At 37.8% G+C, this 24,798-nt stretch overlaps 1 protein-coding gene across 2 annotated transcripts; it reads right to left on the reverse strand.

Moving 5' to 3' along the window:
- Positions 1–1,138: 1,138 nt before the first annotated feature.
- Positions 1,139–24,352, reverse strand: VSTM2A (V-set and transmembrane domain containing 2A; the record flags this gene model as incomplete). Of its 2 annotated transcripts, none has more annotated exons than XM_084223169.1 (5): positions 1,139–1,227; positions 17,137–17,473; positions 20,822–20,872; positions 21,832–21,998; positions 24,274–24,352. In XM_084223169.1, 5 exons carry the CDS (start codon positions 24,350–24,352, stop codon positions 1,139–1,141), a joined length of 723 nt encoding a protein of 240 aa, XP_084079295.1. The 2 variants fall into 2 exon arrangements, with proteins under 2 accessions (XP_084079295.1, XP_084079296.1); XM_084223170.1 differs by lacking the exon at positions 1,139–1,227 and adding an exon at positions 1,273–1,349.
- Between the last annotated feature and the right edge of the window lie 446 nt (positions 24,353–24,798).

Genomic DNA, 24,798 nt, shown 5'->3' on the forward strand with positions numbered 1-24,798 from the left:
GTATTTGACTGCAAACCTGCATTTTACAGTCTCTAGTGATTGAATCACTTCATCTTCTATAAACATCACAAGTTCAAAGAGCTTTCAGCATCTGAACTCCAACACAACATACAAACTAAAATAATTCATTGTCTAGAGACCATAACAAATTTTAATGTGCATTTACAGAGTAAACAGCGGGCTGAAGGGAGTCAAACCAGTCAAAGTGAAGATATGCATTACAAAATCCACACATTACTGAATTAAAAACTAAAAAGTGGTGTTTTGTCAAAAAAGGAAATAAAGATGTTTCTTGGTGGCACGACATATAGATAATATTAAAAACTGGCTTGCATGAGGACCAAAGTATGTCTACTCTGAAGTTATATCACACAGACTGTAAGCAATTTACAGAATTTAGGTTGGTTTTGCATATACAGGAGTTGCAAAATTAGAGAAAACACACTGAAATATAGAACGCACACACACAAAAAAAGGGATGTATATATATAAACCTCCACATAGTCATCAGGGGTTGGCCTAAGTTGGTACTTGCCATCATTGAACAAGAAACAAACAGAAAGACAGGAATAAAATATCAAAGGGGGAAAAGAATAATATATTGGATAGCAAAAAGAAAAAAAATCAAAAGAAAAAAATCCTCATATGTTTTTAGAAATGTCCCCTAGTCTGCTGAGCTGCTTAGTAGAATATTCCTATTACTCATTAAAAAAAAAAAAAAAAAAAAAAAGACTTTTTGATAAAGTTTGTGTGTATTCTATTTATGTTAAATTACTATTTTTTGTTTCATTATTTGGCCTCTTTTTCCTTCCAGGCTGGAACCGTTCTTTCAGCGTAGGAAACCAAATGTCATCCATGGTTAATTCTGTAATACTGAGGACTCGCAGGCCAACCCCTGAGAAGTCAAGGATGAGGCTTCTCCTTGCCGAAATAAAAGGAAACTAGGTCTTGCTGTTACAAAACGTTTGATTACATCACACCAGTTCTCTTCAAATAAAATATCAGTGATACGCCAAAGAAAATAAGATATATCAAGAAAACATGTGGTATCCTCTTCTTTTTTATAATATTTATTTTATTTTATTTATTTAGTAATTTTGTTTGTACTTCCTGAAGAAGGTGCTCCTTGTGTAGAGATTTAGAGTACATTGGGTGCAGAGTGGTGGTTGGAGGTTAGGGTCAACTTTGCTGTCCGCTCCGTGGATTTTACAGGCGATTTGCTCTTTGCTTTAAGAAGAGAAAGTGATATTGGAAAAAGTCAGCACTTTTAGATTAAAGCAAAGCACCCTTCACAAAGCCACAAACAAGAAGCAGGACAGAAAGTCCATGGCTTGTAGCTATCCTCGCACCTGCGGAAGAAGTTATAAGATATTCGCTCATCTTGCAGATTTCCAATGCTCCTTATAAGGCTGTTTTAAACATATACATTTATTTATTTAATTAGCTCGCCAGGTTGGCTCTGGTGCCCATGAATGTCTTGGCATGCACTGCAAACAACAACACATACAAAGTATTTCAGTCCCAGGGAGGTTTTTTTTTGTTTTGTTTTGATTTGTTTCTTTTTTTTTCTTTTCTGCCTTTTTAAACAACAATACCCAATGAAACCATAAACCAAGAAGAACAAAACCAAATGCCTTCCACCTCAGAGTGTTCTTTACAAAACCATTTGCAGCATCACATCATTGACTGCTAACAGAAAAATCATCTAGTGGCTAAAGAGTGTTTTCTTGTAAACCGGAGGAGATACAGGCAAATGACTGTGCAGTTTACAAGGGGGAAACAGACTGCCAAAAGGTTTGAACTATTTATTTTTTGAGAAATTATATTATCCCAGACTTTGTTTTCTTTTTAAAAAGCTACGAAAACAATGGTCTGTATAATTACTTCTAAATCCATGACTTTAGTATGCTAGCAGAATAAAACCAGATTAAACGGAAATGTTCACACACCAAGGCCATGAGCATTTAGTTGTCTTACATGCCAAGTCTCAGTGCTTGATAACTCCCTGTATCATTTGGAATTACATTCAGAATATGAAACTAATTACTTGAGGTCAAAACTATAAATGTAATTTGGTAGCACTGTAAGTAGAAGTTCAGCTTATAACAGGTTGATGCATGATTAATAGATTTTATATCTGTGTTGTGTATTTGAGAAGGATAAATATTATTGATGGTTAAAGGCATCAGTCCTATAACAGGGTAACAATGCTGTTATAAGCAATCCATAATGATAGACTTGTAATACATTATTTTTAATCTATTAATTCTTTTTAATCTATTAATCATGTATAAGATATTTTTGTAAAGGACTTAATATTAAACTAAATTATGTATTTCATTGCAGCCCCCAAAAGCACATTTATCTTATCATAAAGAATATACACAATGAAAGCAAAAAGAAATGCAGGCAAGTGCTCATTTTTTTATAGTTTTCAGATGTAACATTGTTCTATGTATCTGCTAACTATAAGTGAAGCAAGAAGTATTTATGTTCCTGTCTTTAGTAATTTTTTCCTTTTTGAAATGGGGATTAAACTAAATCACATATTTAGTAAAGCAAACAGTGTTTATCTAAAATCTATGGTGTGAGATGTTACATATATAGCAGTTTCCATAAAACACGCATAGTCCTCTGTCACATACACAAGAACTTCTAAGCAATAGTGATATTTCAATTTTACATGTGTGAACTGAATTGCTAAATACATATGAACTTTTAAATGAAAACTTGTCTCAAAGACATTAATAAAATTTTTCCAAGAGAAGTTCAAGGGAACTTTGAGCTTAGTTTCTACTGAAAGAAGACATGAGTGGGAAGCCCTAGTGGTCCCTTGCCTGTCCGATAACATTACTCGTAGTACACTGCCATAGTTTGCTGTGCTTCTCAGGACACTTGTTCTGTATTACAAACAAGCAGATGCACAAGCAAATTTGCTGCAACTTTTTGCTGTGTGTTGTTCTCACACAGATATTATTTATGATCTTGAACCCAAGAGTTCAATTTCTGGTTTTGGTTTTTCTGCAGCATGACTTTGTTCTCTCTTTCTGCAAAAGCTGGCAGTTGAAAAATTTTTATGAAGGCTTTTCTTTCCCTAACAACGTTAGCAAAACTGAGTTAGAATCTTTGTTAGTGTTAGATCATTTCCTGATGCATTGAATTATTCTTACTTGGTTTATTCCATTTAACATTTTTTCTTTTGATTGAAGTAAGGAAATGTACAATACAATTCTATGTCTCAATACAATTCTAAAGAAGTCTTTAGAGATACATTTTGTCTGCACAAAATACATATAATTGAACTTGAAAGAATCTCATGAATGTATTTTGAAAGAGTTTTTATAACAATTAACGATGTTATGATTTGAGAATTTTAAAGCCGTGCAAAAGACAAAAGGTATAAGATAAAGTAAGTTTAACTTAAACTATGTCACAGGGGGAAAAGCAGCAACATATTTGCAGACCAAATATTCTCTGACTTCTGTTTTCATTTTGCTTTTTTGAATAAGGCAATGTGTAGATCCCAAAATTAGGAGGTAATATATAATGCATACACATAACCTTTTAATTTAAAATGTTCAGTTTCTGAATAAATCCTGACATCCCTCCAATTAATTTCACATGTTCTACATCCATTTTCTTCTCTAAGCAGCAAGTTTATTTATTTTGCAGGGGATTTAGACTAGAGTACATGCAGTAGGTGCAAGCTAAAACAGTTCTACATATTGGAAAAAAACAGGGGAAATATCAACTGAAACAATTTCAGTTTCTATATGAAAAAGAGGCTATTAGGATTATTGGAAAAAAACTGTAATAGCATCTTCTGCAAGGTTTTGGGAACTGGTTATTAGGTTTTAATCTGATTTAACAGCTTCTGAGATGCTGTTTAATCCGAACAGAGAAATTTTTGGTCATATATCAGCCCACACAAAATTGACTTGAAATATACAGTGATATATATGGCCATTAGGTGTGCTCTCACCTTTTTAGTGATGTTTTATGAAATAAAATTGAAGTTTAAATATACTCAGATTTCATTTTTCTTTTCCAGGGAAGAAGAATTGTATTTTTTCTTTCATGATCCTAAGTATTTGTTTAGATTTTGCAAGAGTCAAAGCTGCAATGGTAGAACAAGAACACAGCAAAACTGAAAGCAGCTTTTTCATATTTTTTCCTTTTCCTATTCCTGTCATTTTTGCTCATATTTTGTTATTTTGTTTTTCATCTTGAAAAAAAAAAGTGGCAAAAATTATTCATAAATTTCCATTTTGACTTAGAAGCTAGAAGTCATGGTTAAATCACAGGCTCAATTCCACTGTATCCAAATTTAGGCTTCCATGCAGGTGTGGTTTTAGACTACCATTCTGACTAGGACTTGAATAGTAACACCTGAACTGTGAGCATGTTAATGTAAGTTAAAAGCTGTCTATATGACTGTGGATTTGATAAACTGATTACTCATTATCCCACCATTTCAAGCATTATTTTCTAATTAACATAATGAGAGCTAAAAGAAATTTTATTGCAGGTCAACAACAGTGGGTAAAGCTGAACTGCAATTATGTAATCCTCAAAGACGTTCACTCAGAAGAACTGTCATGTAATGTATGTGTGTATTATTTCTACATTATTAGTTAAACTCTGCTTCATGTGCGGGTCAGACATTCTCACCACTCTCACAGTTTCACCTGTCAGCCATGGGGATCCAGTTAAATTCTTCTTGTGATATGTAAAGCCCCATTAGTTTGCTTTTATTTCCTGCTCCTAACTTATATCCAAAAGGGCAAATGTCCCCAAAATACTTAGCTTTCTCCTGTAAATAAATGTTATATTGCCAAAGGCATGTGATGATGAGTTTTTGTGCAAGAGCATGAAAGATTAGTTCATGACATTAAAGTGTTTGAAACTGTGTTTTATTTGAATTTATGATTTACTTAAATGTTAAGAACACAAAGGAAAAAAAAGTAGTGATAAATAATTGTGACCCTAATGTTTAAAATTAAAAAAAGTCTCTGTCACAAATGCTTGTATTTCAAGGCTTATGGTGTATGAACCCCACAGCTAAACATCAATTTTGCTGTGTTAATGAAATGAATTTTAGGGCATCTAATTATAAAAATAAAGCCATCAGAAGCTGTAAATTCTTAGTAAAATGCAACTGATTAAAAAGGTAGTTCCTCCTTCTATTCCTGAATTCAAACAAGAATGATCCCTTGCCTTCACTAAGATATTGATCAGACAAAATTTGTGTATGATGCATGGGATTTGGGGATGCAAGCAGGGATGGTTGAATAATTTTGCCCATTTATTTTCACAACTGGATGAAACACTGAATTGTGAAAAAAGCAGGTGCCTCAGGAACAAAAATTTTAGCATCTTCTATTTGTAAGAATACCTTACATGGCAACCAACCCTGGGTCTCAAACAGTTTGCATCTGCCAGAATGGAAGTTTAGCACATTGGGCATTCCTTGTGCTTCGTGAAGTTTAGGATTTCTCTGGGATGTAATAGCACCCAGCATTCTGAGCCTCAATAGCTGTCAGAGCCTCTGAAAATTCTCCTTACAGTTGTGTGTACAATGCACAGTGTATTCTCATAGAAATAACGGAAGGAATCTGAAAATTCAACAGCATTTCTTTAGTACTTTACTAAACAGATAGGTTTAGTTAGGGTATCCCTGAGTTTCCTTTAAGTAGTAACCCACTGATCACTACTTTACTAAGAGTAATGCCTTATTAGAGTCCTGGCTTTGTGCTGACCAGTAAAGGAGAAATACAGCCAGTCACACTAAAGTTCATCCCAGAATCTCTGTAAAGATTACATTAGGCCAAAATATCAACACATATGTTTCAGAGACGTCTATTTGGGTTGTCCTGAGTATGAATTAATTTTGTTGCTCTACTGAGTTCTCTGAAATCATAGAGCTGTTGAAACCTTGGAACCTTCATTTTTCAGGAATTTGTGTTGAGGTTTTCCATCTTTAAATGTCTGGTTTTGCAACATTTAGCTTTGCTTTATACTATTAGATTTGAAATTGAACCCAGTTGAACCCAGACAAAATCATAATTTTGCATTATTTCCAGGAAGAGTAAGTAAAAGTTCATGTGATACCTACCCTAATTTTACAGGGGACATAAATGAACCATAAGATTACTTGGATATGTGCAGTTTTATTTCCATAAAGACAGGTAAAACCAAGTATGACTGATTTTATTTGAAATTTTATTTGAATATGTCTCACACAGGTTTTCAATAAATAGATTCTTCCCCTCTGGCCTACCAATTGCTATCATTCTTATTCCTCTGAATTGCATAAATCGCAATTGTGTATATCTCTTCTATAGTGATGGGATAAATACATCCAGGAAGAAATTTTCTTCTTCACAAATGTAAAATCCCCTTTCCCTCTTGGGGGAATGACTTCTCAACTGTATTTTAGGGCTCAGTTATGTGTTTAATTTTGGGGAACTGAATGACTGAATGAAGATGAGCAGTAAGTATCATTCATATTCAATGGAGGTCCTTTTTTTTAGACTTTTATTACATCTTTCTCCATTGGCTGTACAGTAATCAGCTTAAAATAATGTGATTTGTTCATCACATACTGCAGAGGGCAAATTAATTTGTCTCACACACCAGAAGAAATTTAGAACAGGTTGCATATTGAATTTCCCTGGTCTACTTAGACTTTGCATTCAGCATGTAGTTATGTTTATTTGATGTCTATTCCTTTTCTGTTAGCAATGCCCAGAAGAGAAGATGAGAAAGAGAAAAGGGAATCTAGATGGATGCTTAATTCTTAGCTTTTAAGGCACCCAGAGGTGTTCAGTCTTGTAATGGGCCAAAAAAAAATGTTACAGCTTTCCAACCCTAAACAAAGGAGAGAGTTCTTCCAGAAATCTGAGCCATGATATCTTCTGGAGCCCTTTGTGGGCTAAGGCAGGTCACAGACTTTACCTTGCTGCCAGCTACACCTCAGGTCATGTTCTAATGCAAACGTGCGATGAAAATATTTGGAAGAGAAAAAACTAGAGGAGACTTCAAATATTGGTAGCATGTAGGAAAAATTATACTTGGCTTCAGGCAGCGGTCCAGAACAAGTCATAGCAAAACTATGAAAGGACAACAGATAGCAGAATGAAAGGAGAAGGAAAGAGGAGTGGCACTTTGAATGACTTCTTCATTTTCACAATGCCAAGATGGACAGAAGTAGAATAAAGGGTATACTAGTGTGAAATAAACTGGAATTTTACATTCAGATTACTTTCTACATCATTCCTGATATTAACTCATACCTAGAGGAATATTTAACTCTTGTAATTTTTGTCTTTCTACCTGAGACTCATCATTCCCTGTTTAATTCTTAAAAAGTGCTCTTGTTCATATCTCATTTTTAAGTCTCATGAGTAGACCCAGGCTTCCTAATTGGGCCATCATGTACTATGAAGAAGCTAAGAGAATCTCTAATGTCTTTCTCAAGGATGAAAATGAGATCACCAAGATGATTCAACCCTGTCATCCTTTTGCCTTGAACAGACAGGAGGGAGGGGCAAGATCCTTAAACATATAATTAAAATGGGCAGTTCATCAACATTTATAGGTGTTTTTACTTTTCTGATGAAAATAGCCAAAAGTGACTGTTGAGTTTGAACACAGCTTTTCAGAAAGATTAAATGGATAGTGTACTTGACTTAGCCAATATCTCCGCCTTCCTTGACCTTCTCAGGAAAATTACATTCTGCCTACAGTCACAAATGTCCAAACATCAGCCATTTGCAGCAGACATCCTATTTCCCTTCCTTCCTTCCTTCCTTCCTTCCTTCCTTCCTTCCCTCCCTCCCTCCCTCCCTCCCTTCCCTCCTTTAGCTGGTGTTTGGGCTTGAAAAGTTTTAAAATCTTTTCACATGTGCAAGTAAAGCATTGACTTCAGCTGTTTCTATTTCAGTGAGAGAGTACTTTTTGGGAAAATGGTTGCTGAAAGAAGTGTTTGCATATAGTCTGTGAAATATCAGTGATAGCTATTTAAATAAGTGTGAAAAGCAGTCCAGGAAACAATGCCTATTGCACAAGTTCAAAGCTGAGGGGGAGAGCTGCAAGCTTAACCAAATGCAATTGATAATTGTTATTGTTTCAGAACAACTGGCAGTAGTTTTTTTGACTGCTCTTATCAGCACTGGGCACTTTTCCCTCTCACTCTTCTCTTTCATCCTATCTCTCAAAGCCATGGATAAAAAATATCTTAGACCTTTTTTTAAGTGTGACAGAAAAAATATAAACTGGCGCATTTGTATTTATCTGTAAGAAATGGCTGATTTTAAAGTAAGCGCTGTTTTTTGTGGCTGTTCTGTGCTAACTCATCCTCATACTTTTATATTGTTACTGTACTTTCATATCTATGCCCTCTACTGAATGAAGGTGGAATTTAGGCTGTTAACAAAAATGCTTAAATTGACTCATTTTGTTAGTAGCCAGCTTGTCCTGTTGCAACTAAACATGCCTCCAACACAAACTGCTCAGCATTTTTTAAATGTGTATATAAATTTATGTATATTTGATATACAGCACATTTAATTAAACAGTAAATGGAGCCATTCTTGAATGACACCATTAAGTTACAAAAGGACTTTTATTTGAAGAAAAAGAAATTGCACTTGTCCTTTTTCCCCTTTGCTTTTTGTATCTTTTAAATTTTTTCATCTATTGGAAAGAAAATTTAAGTGGTTGATACTTAATATTGCACTCTCATCTTCAACAGCACTGTCATGAAAAACATATGCAAAGAAGGTATTGTAACAGAGACAGAATAAAAATTCTGATTTTTTTGTCAGTATTTCAATATGTGACATGCAGTTCCTCTTTTCTCATTTTTCACACCTAACACTTAGGCTTATATTTGACATACAGTCAACCCGGCCTCCTTCTGTTTATATCATTTACATAAGAACTATTTTCATGAAATTCAGCTATGTTTCCACTGCACGAGTGTGTTTTCCTCTGTCTGATTCCTAGATAGCAAGTGTTTTGAGGCAAGGACCATACCTCTGATCCTGTGTTTGCCTGGTGAATAATGCAGCTGTTACAGAGATTAGAACAATGTCTCTGACTAACAGAAGGTGCCTCTGTCTAAGAGCTATGACTCATAAGTTTTTAATGGGTTTAGCTGGAGCAGTTTAAGATGATAGTGCCTCCATCTCTCTGCCTCCCCCTCTTATGGAAATTAAATCCCCAACAGTAAAAGTGATACAAGCAAACCCCATGCCATCTCTTCACCTATCTCAATTTAAGAGCCCTGTTTTAGTTTATCAGCTGTCATTGATACCTTTATGACAATATAAAGGCTTGACACTGTGAACAAGGAAAGCTGAGCAGTGGACACCTATTTCCTCCTACCACAGCAATTCGGGGCAATAACTTCTGATTGGAGCAAGACAAATACTTTTTCTGGCAACATTTTATACTGCTAGAGCTAAATCAGTGTTCACAATCCAAAGCCTTCACCCTTCGTATTTCTGTTTTGCAAATTAAAAAAAAAAAAAAAAAGCAAATACAAATAATAAAAAAAAATCGCCCCTACAACCACAGTACACCAGTTTGAAAATTAAGGACTGTGAGAATGAAGCTCAAAGTATTTGGCCAAATACATCTGAGACATGGGATCAATATCCTAACCATGAAATGTCATTAATCAATATTCAAAGACCCTTCACGTAAAAGATGGTAACTGAATAGTAAATACTGAATGTGTGGTAATAATTCAGAAAAGTACAAGATAAGTAATTGACCTGTTATTTTGTCAGCATTTCAGACAGGCACAAACCTATGTAGTCATATTATCTAACATTATAATTCTACTAAAGGGCCATGAACCCTCTGAATATATAGCTGCCTGTGAGACCTACTACTAGTTCTTGGCTTCATGATTGGTTTATTGTTGCTCCTTGACTAAATATCTTGTCTTTTCAACTTTTTCTTTCAGTGGCACAGAATGAACTGGAGATGGATATGGTGTCTTCTGTAGCCTTGTTGAAGTCATTTTTATAATCCTTATTGCCCCGTGGCTGTGATTTGGTAGCCAAAATCCTCAGTCACTGTCACAGGAAACAACAGCAGCTGAGGTAATAACAGTAGTAAAAATAGGAATGTCAGCAGAAGTAGCATCCAGATTTTTTCTTCGTATTTTTGTTGGTTGATGAACACACAGATTGAATGTTTGAAGCACTGTAAATGGGGCTGTGCAAATAAATTTCACATTTCTATTCACAGAAAATTAGGCAGCTTTTTTCCAAGATAGTAGCATTTGTGAGTAGGTGGGGGATCAAACTTCAGTGAGATGGATCTGACTAGAACACCCACACACAGGCAAGATAACAATTTGCACTGCCAAAAAGTACAGTGGCAACTTCCTTATGATAGAGTAAAATGGAGTTTGGAGTAGTCTTCTCAAGGAAGGCAGCAAGATCATTAGCTTCTCTTCAAATACCATCCAGCTTTATCATCAAGAAAGAAGAATTGATTATTACTCTAGCATAAATAGAGTAACAATCTCTGGACTATCTTTGAAGCTTTAAAATTATTTAATAAAATATGAAATTTATCTCTAGGGAATAAGAAGATACTGATATTATTAAGCTTTCTAGCTAGTCTAAGCTAAGGTTTCAAAGAGAAACACTAGAAAAAAGTTGATCAAAGGTGAAGAAAAAAGCACACAGAAAAAAACTGAAGCAACAAAACCCACCACCAAGAATACCCTCTCCCCCTGAATCTGAAAAGAGCTGAAAAGAGCAGTTTCCAGGTGTTTTCCTCCCCTTCATTCAGTTCCCAGAAGCCTTCACTGTCCTAAACTTTATCAGGTGGTACAAGCAGAGCAAAGCTTCAATTCTTCTTGTAATTCACTCCCACATTATGAGTAGAGGAGAATTCATCTTCATCCTCATCCTTTAGCCAAATTTTTTGCTATTTTAGATGAATGACATCCTTTAGACTGCAGCAGAGTTGTATCCGTTCCAGCCAGTAGATAATTGCACCCATTCTTTTCCATTTTATGTGATGTCAAGGAATTTCATAATGAAGTAGGACACCATAGAAGGGAAACTTCCTGCTTCTCCTCTGAAAAAAGCAAAAATATCCTCTGCTTTGCTGTATATCTGTCATGTAAGAAATGGGTTGTGTTCTGAAGCAAGGAAATCCCATCAGTTATTTCAAGAGCAGTCCCTGTCACATATGCTGCAATCTCTGATGACCCAGTGCAATCTGTCTGATTGTGAAGCAATGAAAAGCAATTTGAGTGAGCTGACAAACAAATCATACACAGCTTCCCCCCCGCCCTTTTTTTTTCTCCTCTTCCTTTATTTTCTTCTCTTTGTTTACTGAATATGTGCCCACCTGCAATCTTGCTAGTAGTATTTACCAAAGAAAGCTGTACCCGGCATGTAGAACAGAACTACTGTGATTCTGCTAATCTGGGAGCTCTTGAGTGGTCTCTCACCAAATCTTTGTATGTGAATTTTGTTTTAAACATGAGGTTAGTCTGAAAGGTTTATTTTTAAGCAGCTAAAAGAAAGGAAGAGATATGATTAAGTGCATATGTAGCAATGACAGACAGTGAAACACACTGGTAATGTTACTAAAAGAACAGGAAAGATCTCAGTATATGTGCATTATATAAACTACAATGTAGATGGGTAAAGGGCAAAATTATTTTCTTAGACGTTGTACATTTAGTTTCAACTGTCTTCATGAACAGCTTCATAAGGAAAAAATAACTAATTCAGCAGCCAAATACCATCATTTTTACAGAAATATGAGTTACAGTGATGCTGTCATATATTTAACAGCAAATCCCAAATATTGTCTCAAGAAATTTCAGAAATCATTATTTTCTCTTGTGATTCATTACTAGTGTTTAAACATGGGCATAACTAAGGTTGAAAATAATATCTCTGATTTCAAAAAGAGTATGTTTGTAATGAAGCATACCCAAGTACCCAAGTATTCAGTTTGGTAAGGGCATGTAGGATTGCACAACTGCTCAAACTTGTAGGAAAAGGAATTTTCCTTGTTCCAAGTAGTGGCTGGTGATTGCTCTGTCTTCTTCATTCCCAAATGTGTGTTTTTATAAGAGGGATAGAAATGAATAGAAATTGACAGTGGTATACTATCAATGATTGGCAAAGGCAATGAGGGATGGTTACAAAAAGCTGATAATCTTAGACCTGTGACAGGAGGTAGAACTGCAGATACACCAGGAAGAGTTTGCATTTGGGTCTAGGTGAACTAAGGACTAGGAACACGATTTTAAGTACTTGTATGCATTTTGTTCTGTCAATAGGTACACATATTAGAAGTTAAGATGTGGGATTTTTAAAATAAACATAAGGCATTGAGTTGATTTTGCACTGGAAATTCTAGCCTTAAAAAAAACCAAAAGGTGGAGGGTTAGCTGCTGTAAAGGTGTTGCTTTGTCAATTAATTTATTCCGAGCACATTAGCACTTCTCAAAAGATGTTTACAGTTTCAAGGTCAAGAGCTAACTAGTTATTAGGGCTACATCAACTAACATGGTTTGAACTGATTCCATTATTTTGAGAAGCTAAAAGAAGTAGAGCAGCATCTTCTCATGAAGAGGGAATCAAAGTGTATATTTCAAGTAAAAACAGAGGTTGCAGTGTATACAGGTGTAAATTGGAATAATGTTTTTCAAGCATTTCTGAGAACAGCTGAATAAGGTTCAGAACAAGAAGAACAAAACCGTATTGGGTTTTGCTTTGATGAAGTCCCAAAGAAACAGAGACATGACTTCTTGCTATGTAACAATCACAGTAATGGTTGGTGCCTCCCAGACTTATGGGTACTCAGTTTCTAAAACACTAACTATGAAAGCCAAAGATTCTTTTAGGGAAGAAAGCAGTAATGGTGGCTGTCACATTGGTAGAGGCTAGAGCAGACATTTTGTTCCTTTGCTTTGAGAGGAGATGGAACAGAAATTAAAAAGAATAGAAAAACCCCAACATGGAAACTGGTTTATATCCTAAAACTGGACATAAAGTGAGTGCTTAAAACAAGTGGATGACAAATGTTTCCTAGATTCTCTAGATAAAAATGGAGACAGGAAGTAATGTCCTCAGTTTATCAGTATGAACAGACTGAAGAAAAAAATTTTATCCTCTTATTTTTTCTTTAATTCCTGATGATAAGCTTCCCAGTGTGATTTAAGATGCCAAGAATCCAGGTTATTCTGCCTAGGTAAGTACCACCCACCTTCTCCTTTGAGTTACTTTTCAAGTAATTTGTTGGAACTCTGCCATCATCACAGGAAGTTTTGGCATGTAGATAGCTTAATAGACGAATTTGTTACTTCATGAAAGAACAAGAAGTTGCTAGAAATGTGCAGAGTCTGCATATAAGCAAGCAGAAAATTGACTTAATTGTCACTTCTTCATTTGTAATACTCTGAAACTGATCTTCTTGAGTCTGAAAAGCAACTAATGGCTTTGAGTGCTTTAACAGAGCATTGGCAGAACAGGAAGAGCTTGGGGGATATACTCATTCTCAGCACAAAAAATTCTTCAGCTGTTTTTTTTCTATAAATGTTGAGTGATTTGAATGCAGACAGCAGAGTTAGTTTAGATTTGTATCCATGAAACAATGACAATTGCTGCAGCTTGGAGATTATTTAGCTTCCTTTCATCCGAATTCATTTTAGCTCTTGGACCCCATTTAATTCCTTAGAATTGCAAAGCTTTGTCATAACTCTGTACTTTTACCTTTGGACTAAGATAGATTGTTATGAAGAATTCAGGAAAAAATATGTCTGTCACTCCACCTGCATAGGACATTTTTTGGACGTATGAAGATTACTCTGTCAAATTACTCAGATTCCTATTAAGCTGGGATGGGTTACTTTATTTGCTGCAGCCCATAATTATGAAATGACAGGGTCAAGATGTGTTGGCTTTGTCTTCTGATTTCCTGACTTTTTTGATTTGGTGCTTCTTAGTATATTTCATGAAGACTCCGTGGGAGATGTTCTCATTACTATTTCTTCCTGTATGGACTCTCCATTATGCTTACAGTAATAAAAATATAAATTTTTTTTTAGAATCACATAATATTTTTCAGAGCAATGCAAAATACTGAATGGGCCTCGTAGCAGTTTAATTTGTCAGCTGTGGCTGTATAGCTCCCTGACAGTTATCACTGATATTCTTACTTTTGAACAGTGTAAGAGAATAGCAGAAATAACTGTTCAGTTGGGAAGTGCTGATGTTTTAAAATGGTAGTGACTGTAAAATGTTTTTACAGAGCTGCATAATAAATATCTATTGTTAAGAAATAAGCAAAATTCTGCAGTGTACTTCAGGATAGAAGAAGCCAAGTAGAGTGTTATCTACCTTTCAAAAATAATTTTTAGGGACAAAATAGTCATATAATCAGTCAATTTTTCATATATTAGTAGCCGAGTTCTTCAGCAGTAGCTGAATACAGAATTACCAATAATTCCATAGTGTCATGTTTCCCATTGTTGTAAATGTATTTCACAATAATCTGTGAGCATGCCAGTAAAATTTATTGCTTGCCAATAGCTACATACCAGCTCTTTATACTGGAGAATATTTGATGCAGTTACCTAGGGTTAGTAGTACTTTTCTCTTCAAGCAGTGGTGCTGAAGTCAATGTTTTACTCAACATGAACACACATCACAACCCGTACATCTTTCAAGTACAAATATGTACCTAATTATGACACATTTGTATTCAAGCGTGTTTCAAAGTTCTAGGCTGGATGAATACATTGCTTACATATAATGTAATCACACAGCAGTCTTGTGCATGCATAAATATGCTTAGCATGATGTTAAAGAGAAGAAGACTCTGATAAAGTGAGGAGGTTGTGCTGATTCTGTATCATAAAGACTATTAACATCTATGAATCCTCATTTCTGCTTTGAGGTCTCACAACTGACATATCCCCTCCCTCAGCTGAAGTTGCTCCTCTGAGTTAGATAAAGCTAAAACTCCCCACTTCCTTGTGCTCCTGTGGGTATTTCTATTACTGTAGAACAGCTGTAAAATGGAATGAAAATCCAAATCTCACCACAGCTGGAAGAGCTAAGCCAAGATATTCTCAAGTAAAGGAAAGCAAATCTTGGTTCTCAACAGTTTTACTGATGCTTAAAATCTGATGTCAAAAATATCACAAATCATTTGTGTAGCAAGTGACCATTAAATTGAAATTAGGCATATGAGTGATTCCTGATAGAATTCCTTTTATTTCTTCAGTAGATAAGCTACACCTCTGATGAATTTAGCATTTGTCTGTGCTTTGTCATAAAAAATGAACTAATAAACTAAATTATATTTTATCTGTCCAATTTTTAATTTTTTTTTTTATTAGGATTGTCTGTACTTGATCTGCATTAATCTTTGCTGAAGTAAAAAACTAAAGGTTTTTTTTTTTCCTCAAACAGGGACCTTTTCATGTAATAACCTAAAAAGTCTCGGGCTGGGACTAAGGACATAATACTATAGAGCAACTTATACATCCAGAATGATTTAGTGGATTAGCTGTTTTGTGCACACTTCGGCCGCAATGCAGTATAGTCTGTTGCTACATATTTCATAAACCTCTGATTTTTTAAATTAATTTCACATAAGATGGAATAGAAAGCAGAGTTTTCCCTTTATGGAAAAGTCTGCTGCTTTGAAGTTTATGACTCCAATAGAAAATAAGAAGTTTATCTGAAAGGAAAGCTATGGTAGAATGGTGGTTTTAAATCAAGTGAAATATTTATTTTCTTCTAAGAGCTTAGATATTTTTGGAAGAGCTTGAAAATGTAGTGAGCTTAGATATTTTTGGAAGAGCTTGAAAATGTAGTGGCTCCATTTCAGGGAAAGAAAACTGAATGCAAGTTATATAAATTTTAAAAAGTGTATACAGAGGTAAAATATTGATAGTATGTGCATCACCTTTTTTAATAGCAATAGGAATTTTTGTAGGAATCATATTGATCCAATCTGTAAGGAAATGCATTTTCCTCATAAAAAAGTCTAACTTTTCTTGCCTGTAATTTTGAAATGATTTCACAATAGGTGTGCTGTAAAATTTGCTGTATTCACAGTTTTTGATTTAACAACATATTAGCAGAAAAATGATGTATCAGAGTTAATTAGATTTCATTACATATTTTAAGGTACTCTGTGATTTTGTGCCTTACATTGGCCCTCAATTTAAACAGAAGTAACTCAGAAACACTTAAACTTGCTCAGTTTGTTTTCCAGAGGATATTTAATCATTTACATCATCTTAGTTCTTTATCTTGTCCATTTCTCTGTTGCCATCATATAGAACAGCACCTCCTGTACATTCATGTACTTCTGCATCACTGCGAATTTTATGGTATCAATGTAGAAAATAAAGACTGATATTGATTATAGGTTATCTATGCAGTGGTGAACAAAATCCCCCCAACAAAATGTATAAAATGTTACTTTCTACATGACAGACAATGGAGGCACTGCCTTTTTAATCCTTGATTCAAAGCCAATGATCAAGCACTTGAAGATGACAAACACACACTCTCTGATACACCCATGGTCCTTCTAAAGCCTACACAACCAAGAAACTATCTGGCATCTCTGAGGTCTGCTTAGATTTAAAAGTCAAGTTCCTTAGGAAAATGGGATTGTCAGTGAAAGTAGATTAATTTTAACAAATGTTGAAGATATAAGTTAGGTGACTGGTGTAAAATAACTTAGGAATAAACACATCTGGATGAGTGTTTTATTTAATTTATCATGCACAGACATCTTAAAATGAGATGAGTCATTCACTGACATGCCCCTGTCTCTCCACACACACTACAGAGAAAACTAAGCTTTGATTTGAGAGCTAGCCTTAGGTGGGTAAAACTGGTAGAGATAAAAATCCACATATAGAAGTTTAAGGTTTTTTTCTTCTTCTGTTCAGAAACTTATAATTTAATAGTAAAGAGATAGCAGGAAGAATAGAGCCAGAGAGAAGGAGGAACAATGAGCACCACACTCTTCCTAGTCACAATTCCTGGTTACCTTGTTGATTTAGCCTCCTTTCACATGCCGGTAAGCAATCAAATGAAAGCTCAAAATGCTTTACCATACCTGATTGTGGACTTTGTTTGGGGATTTTGGCTGCTGCTTCGGGGCTGGAGGTGGCACGTACACGCTGATTGGCAGAATTGTGGATGCTACTTGGGACAGCTGCTGAGATGTTTTTACGAGGTTTCATGTCTTGCAACCACATTGGGGATGCCTCAAAGGCTTGCATTCGCCGAGAGTGGCTGTTAGCATTGACTTTGAGAAATGCCTGGGCCTTGTATTCCTGAAGGTCTCCATAGTTGGCATCGGTCACCCTGCACTCATACAAGCCTTCATCCTTTTTCCTCACTTTTGAAATCTGCAGCTTGTGGGAGATGTCATTCCCTTGGACTTTCACTGTCTGCAAATTTTCCAGGAAAAAAAAAAAAAGAAAATAACATTGTCATGAATTCTTTTTTCTTAGGAAAAACTTTATGGGCATAGCACCAATTTACTCAATGGTATGACTGTGCTTACTGCAGGGAAGTTACATCAAGGAGGAGTATGGCTAATTGTAACTGTGAGGATGGCTGACATCTTCGTTCCAAATCTGCTTAGATAGTTTGCTCTGAAATTTAATTAGCCTCAGAAAAAAAAACCCAAACTACCATGTTCATTCCAATTAATTGCTTAAGATCATGAACATTCTTATTGAGCTTTCTTATGTAACCTAGTATCCATGTACTTTATTGGTTAAACCTTTCCAAGTTAGTTGGCCTTATTGAATAACTCAGTTTCTAAACTAGTGCATAAACAATTTTGTTGGAGATGAAGATTTAAACTATGTAAATAACTATTTATTAGATTAGCTTGTACTCTTCACTATATTGAAACAATATTTTACATTCAGTTTGTCTCTTTCAAGTGTTTCTAAATTTTTGGTATTTTTTTCTGTTAATGATAACAAGACATATTGTGTCAGGTTGTTTTGGTTTTTTTAATCTTATCTGTGTACTTATTAGAAGCACACATTCAGAAATGTTTTAAAAGTCATCAGCTAAAAACAGACTCCTGATTAATTTTTAATTAGTTCTAATATCTGAGGGCAACTTAACGTATTTTTATTTCTGATAATTAAAACACCCATGAGTAAATAAAACATCCAGAAATGTGTGATAGGCATTAAGATGCACTGGGAAAAGTTAACACAGCTTCCTTTCTGTATGTTCATCACTTCAGAGAATTTATATTTAATTAATTTTCTATTACTCTCTATCTGAATTAATATCTGTTGCCCCACAGGAACCCAGTTAAAAGGTATTCCATGGGATATAAATCTTCAGCTTTGAAGAACTTCTGAACCTGGTTTACTTCCACGGTAGCATAAACACGGATGCAAAGATTGCTTTGCGTCATATCAGTGACAGCCAATAAGGAGACATCAAGATGATGAATACATGGTAGATCACAAAAACAGAGAACCACTAGACTGAAGCTAGACACATTATTGGGGATTGTGCAATATATTGCTTCTGACAGCTTGGCCTACTGTAGTAACCAGTGTTGGCAAGGCACCTATTATGCCTTCTTGATAAATTGAAGAGCAATACTCGTGAATATGTCATTCCTTTAAAGTACTGGAAGGACTTTATAGCCTGTTGTGTTGTACCCAGCTCTGAATTTATACTTGGCAAACTGAGTTGAAAGTATAGATTATGTACTTACAGGCATAATGTATGCAATATTAATAGCACAGAAAGTGTTGGATAGTTATTTAAATCATATTCAATAACAATATATATCTCTACTGAACAATTCATGTTCAGCAAAAGGATTAAAGCACATTCATTTGAATGGAAAGAGGATTGGTAGGTCACATTGTGATTTCATTTGCTCCTATGCAAGACCACAAAATTAACAGTGCTGCATAGCCCTGGTGAAAAACAGAATTGGTTTTGACTTTTGCATTTAAGATTTAGAAATTCTTGCAAGCAACACATATGCATGTTTTCAGTTTGTGCTGCTTTCTCATTTAGAACAGATAGAAATGGTGTATTTCAGCCCACATCTATCATTTTAAAAATATTTATTAAATGTACTGTAGTTTTCTCTTCATTATGATAATTTATATTAGTACTAATGAAGCTGAATGCCTCTAAAAAAAAAGGCTATATTTGTAAAAAGTAGATAAAAAGTAGATTTAGACATCAGCATAATGTTAACTGTTTTTATTACAAATATAAATTAAATGTTTTATGCAAGCTTATAGGAGCACTGTAAATACCTTCTCATGAATTATTATTATACATAATGAAAGATATTTGTAACTTCAAAGATGAGACAAGCTTTACCATCTATATTGTGTCTCAGTTCTTATGGATTACTTCAGGGATTTCATATGAGCCAGTATTGATAAGGAATGAATTATCTGCTAGTCCTGTGTCTAGTAGAATAGTATCCAAGGACCACATTTGAGCCTCATTTGTAAGACAGTCTACAAATGCAACTGAAGATATGGTCCATGACACAAATTGTTTCTAGTTGATGGTGAGAAGTATCACAGAAAATGTAAGTATGGCTAGAATATGTATTGTATTGAACACAGCAAACCTGAGCCCTCATTTATAAATGCCCTTCAGCTATACTTAGGTGTACTTTGACCTGATGTAATTATCTGGTTTATTATTTGTAGGCGTCAAAAAACAGCTGAGTAAAGGATTTGTCAGAAATGAATCCCCTTTATTTGTTGCTGTTTTAAGCTTTGCTGGTACTAAAGCCTTGTCTGCAGCTAAAAAACACTTCTGAAGCGATTATGCCAGAGAAAGGGAAAACCCCTCTGGGCTCAATGGGAATATTCATGCTGCAGTATCTGCTTAGTATCTGTGTCTTTCCACTGCAGTGAGCACCACACCATCATCTCCCCACCATACATTTCTTGGGATGCTGAGGGAGGATCTGACCTATTCTGAGGTCAGAAGCAGCCTTCTGGCTGTGCCTGACTCAGGACATGAGCTGGCTGTGGAAGGCATCCTCTCCCTGCAGGGAACAGCAGCAGGGGGAATAGAGCAAGGCTGCTTTATAATTCTGTTGAGATAAGATTCTGGTTTAATCTCCAAGCAGCAGATTGGTAACTGGTGTCAGAATTTCACTTTTGTTAAACTGAGTCTCTGTAACGAAGAGTTGAGATTGCCCCCAATAGAGAAGTTTTGTCCAAAGCCTTTCTGAGCTCTCCTTTTGCCAGCGGGTATGGACCGGAGAGAACATGCATTTAAGCAGTTGCACACCCCACTAAAGGAAAGTGCAGCTTCATGGACAAATTTCAGCCTTAAAACCAACTTTGGAGGTCTGCTAAGGAAGACTCAGCAGTTGCCCAGGGTAAATGAGAACAAGAAAAGCAAGGATGGGTGCAGGCTGAATTTTTCACAGGGTACAAACGGGGTCTGCCAAAGGAATTTACCTCGACCAGGCTGGTCGATGTCTCCATGTCCAAGGGTGTGGGGGCTGCACGGGGAGAGGCTGCCCGGACACCCTCTGCCAGGACCGTCAAGGAAGTAGTCACAGAATCACAGAATCAACTATTTAGGTTGGAGAAGATCTCTAAAATAATTGATTCCAACCGCTGAGCTGCGGGCTGCCAGCTACCCGCAGTCTGCGGTAGCAGATGGGTGAGGGGCAGGAGCAGACTGGGCGCTCGGAGGCGGGGTGGGCCCTGACTGGGGAAGGGACCCCCGGCCGGCGGGGACTGCCCGCGCCCTGCGGCGACACTTACGCTGATCTTCGTGCCGTCGCTGTCCAGGTCCCGCTCGGGCAGGAGTTCCACCTGCAGGGAAAGGAGCGCCGCCGTGGGTCTCCGGCCCTCGCCCCGCTCCGCTCCCGCTCCCGCTCCCGCCCCGGAGCCCGTGCAGCGGCGCGTCGCGCCTGCCACCTGCGGGCCGCGCCGGGAACAGCCGGGGAACAGCCGGGGACAGCCGGGAACAACCGGGGACAGCCAGGTAACAGCCGGGGACAGCCGGGGACAGCCAGGTAACAGCCGGCCCGGGTGGCCGAGGGACGCGGACCCGCAGACCCTCCTCCCTCCCGCCTCGCATGGGCGTCTTTTGCCGCCCCAGGTGAGGAGACAGCAGCGGCCATAGGGAGGAGCGTCCCCGAATGGCAGTGTGAATGGAGATGGCCCATCCTGTCCCACTCAGAAGGATGAAATCACGCTGTTGACTGTTTTTGGGTTTTTACTTCTTTAGGAGCATTGGTTCCCCTCTGCCTCCCCCTCCCCCTCCTGCGTGTGCCCTCCTGTGGCAACTGCTCACGGAGTTAGGGCTGCCAACTCGACTGCGCTATCTGGAAATCGGAAGGCACGTGTAGGCTCTTGTCACATGGGAAATATAAAATTCTCACGAGGAGCAATCTTAACAGCTGCTTTCCACGGGAAAATGAAATAGGGAAAAGCAATAATAATAATAATAATAATAATAATAATAATAATAATAATAATAAAAAAGGGGTGAGGGGGTATGAGAAAATAGAGTTTGGAAAACCTGTATGGTTTTGTGAACAGCCCTAGCTGAATCGTGGAAGTGACAGGCACCAAAGGCACCAACCCCTGAGGTGGGCATTTTTCTCTGCAGGTTCCTACTCTGTCATTTCATAGTCAAAATTAAGTCCCTAGGGAGATGCAGAACCTCACTCTTCTCCTTCCTTCTGCTTGTCCCTTCTTTCCTCCTCCCCATCCTTTCTGTAGCATTCTCCAGATGGTTTGAAGACCCCGTGGCAGAGGATCAGTACCTGAGTGCCTGTCACCTCAGCTCCAGCCTCTTGGTCCTCAGCTGCCCGCAGAAACCACCACTGGATTTCAAGGTACACCGAAGTAGAACCACTTTGGAAAGCACAAGACATCTCCACGTTCTGCCCTTCAGTGGCCGTGACATTTCGGGGAAACTCTGTGAATTTTGCTGTAAAACAAATGCACAACATATTGCGACCTTCTAATCATTTATGCTCTGCTTCTTGTCTTCGTTTTTTTTTTTATTGTTTCCTTCCACTTCCCCCCTTTTAAATTCTCTGTTTTCTTTTCTATTCCCACTCTTTTCATTTTTTATGTCTCGAGTGTCCTACACATTATCTCCCCCTGTTTTTCTCACACCCAGGTATGTTTTTCCTCCCTTATGCACAAATCCACCCTCTTTACACTCTCAATTCTGCTCATGGGAAATGCTATAGATCCCCCTGCTTGCTCCCATGAGCTGGTGAAGTTTCACATAATTAGGTCCAAATACCCTTGGGCAGAATGCAGTATTTCATCAGACTCACTGAGGGATTTTGTACAAGACCACTTTAGGAAAGGGAAAAAAATCAGACTGATTTATTGTATTTTGTAGGGCTGAGCTGCAGACCTGTAAATTGTTAAATGTTCCACAGCCAGCTGAAGCAGCTGTTGGCACAGGGTACTCTTCTAAGTGTTACAATCACTCATCAAATGTCCTTTTTGATGGTCTTACCTTAGTTACTCGTATTCTGAGAACCTCTGCTTGCATAATCAGACCAAAAGTCAATTCACCTTCTGTTTCTCAGTCCTAGCAGACACTTTCTAGAACTAGCCTTCATATTTGTATCTCAGTCCTTCAACAGGATCTGCCCATTTCAGTTTACCACTGCTAGGTATAAAAGCTAATGCTGATAGACATTGTCCAAGACATCAGTAATTCTTTAAGTCTCAGTCTTTACTTCCTTCCCATCCTTCCTATAACTCACTTGAAAATTGTGCAACACAATGAATCATGATAGTCAAGTGAGGGGGACTGCAGACAAACAATCAAATGAATAAATGCAGTGTTTCAAGAAGAGGAAAAATTGGAAAGACTCTGCAATGTTGCTTTCTGCTATGAATTGCTACGGATTGACTAGAGGACATTATGATCTGAAGGAAATGTGATGCAAAAGAAATATTGCTCATTGTCTCCTCCCCTCTTCCCCTCTCTATATACAGTCTTCCTAGCCAACCTGGAATTGGTGGGATATTTTGGTAAACCAGTGTTACTTCTCTTTACCCTCACATCTGTGCCTGGCAACAAATACTTTCAAAGATGCTAGCTTTGAAAGCTAGCACGGTGCCCCTTTTTCAGACCCCCACCCCCACCAGCCAACCATTGCTAGCCACCGACTTAAACTGCCAAAAGGACCGTGCATTTTGTGTGTTCGGTGCTAGTAAGTTTGTTTTGGGGTTTCTTTTCGGTTTGCTCCTTCTCTCCCCTCCTGGTCAGTACGCGTGAGCGGCGTGGGGACACGGAGGGGAATACTGCCGGCATCCCCCCGGCGGCACCGCCAAGCGCGAAGCCGCAGGGAGCTGCGGGCAGGGGAGGGCAGCAGGGGCAGCGGGCAGAGGCGGTGGGAGGGGGCGGCGGGCGCAGGACCCGGCGGAGGCAGCGGGGGCCGGGCGCGATCTGTCCGTGGTGCTGACGGCGGCGCCGCAGCCTCGGGGTCCCGAACAACCGGCTCCTGCAGCGCCGGGGCTGCTTGGAATGCAAGGCGCGCATTTCAGCGGAGAGGGAGGGAGGGAGGCGACGGGGTTGGGGGAGGTATTCCAAGAAGTCGATTTTGTCTTTTTCTCCCTTTCTTTCTTTCTTTCTTTTTTTTTTTTTTTTTTTTTTTTGGTTCTGTTTTGTTATGTGGGGGGAGAGTGGTAGAAATGCATATAGTCACGGAATAGGAATGAAGGTCTGACTCTGAGGATTGCAGGAAAATAAGAGAGGAAAGGGAAAGCAGCACAGAAGGAGACTGCAATATTTTAAGAGAACCAGTAGGTTTAGCCAGCCGGTACTTGGTCTGAATGCAATAATTATGCATGCACGGGTAGGTGTTTATTGTATGCAAACATGCCTCTATAACAACATGCACAACTCAAACACATGCATGCCCATTCCCCAGCACCCCTTCACTCTTCTGCAAGGTGCCTGCTATTTCCCTCTTTGCGTTTGGGTAAAGGAAGCCTTTCCTATTTCTACTTTGGGGAAACTTCTCACTTCTTTTCCTATTTACAGGCAATCTAGTCTGTACAAACTAAATGTAAACCTGATGCTCGGTGTCCTCATCTCGTACACATTTTCATTGTTTTCTTTCTTTTCCCCTTTCTTCCTTCCTCCCCCCCGCCCCCCCCCCCCCCAACCTGCTCTCAGTCTATTTTAGCATAAAAAACCAGACACACACATATTTGACAATAAGTGATCTTACCTTGGGTAGAAAGTCCTTGTTGAATATACATAACTGAAAAGAAAATGAATCCAATATAAGCTAGAAAGATCCCCATCATTCCAAGATGAAGAAGTCACATCAGGGAAAAAAAAAGCCAAAGGTGTCCTCAGAAAAGAAAGAACTGATATATAAGTGTATGTATGTATTTCAAAAATCTGAACAGAAAGAAATGTGCAATGTTACAAAAAGGCTCTGTATTGTAGACCTGGCTGCGACACTGGCAGCATTCTGCTGCTCAGTGGAGTCTTTTTCTTTGAGAAGAGCGAGTATTGCAATACAGCGTGGTTCAGATGAGCTGTCTCAGGCGCTGTGTTGCTTGAAGTCCAGATACAGACTAAAAAAAAACACAAACCGTTGAAAAGTGGGTATCAGCTGCCTTCTGTGCCTTTTTTCAGCTACCTGGCAGCTTCGTCCAACGTCAGCTCTTGCTGCTCAGGATGGCGTGATGACTGCCCTCCCTACACACTGATCCAGCTTGGGAAGAGAGGAGTAGGGTAAAGAAAA

This window comes from Fringilla coelebs, assembly GCF_963513975.1.
Source record: "Fringilla coelebs genome assembly, chromosome: 1".
Classification (NCBI taxonomy): domain Eukaryota; kingdom Metazoa; phylum Chordata; class Aves; order Passeriformes; family Fringillidae; genus Fringilla; species Fringilla coelebs.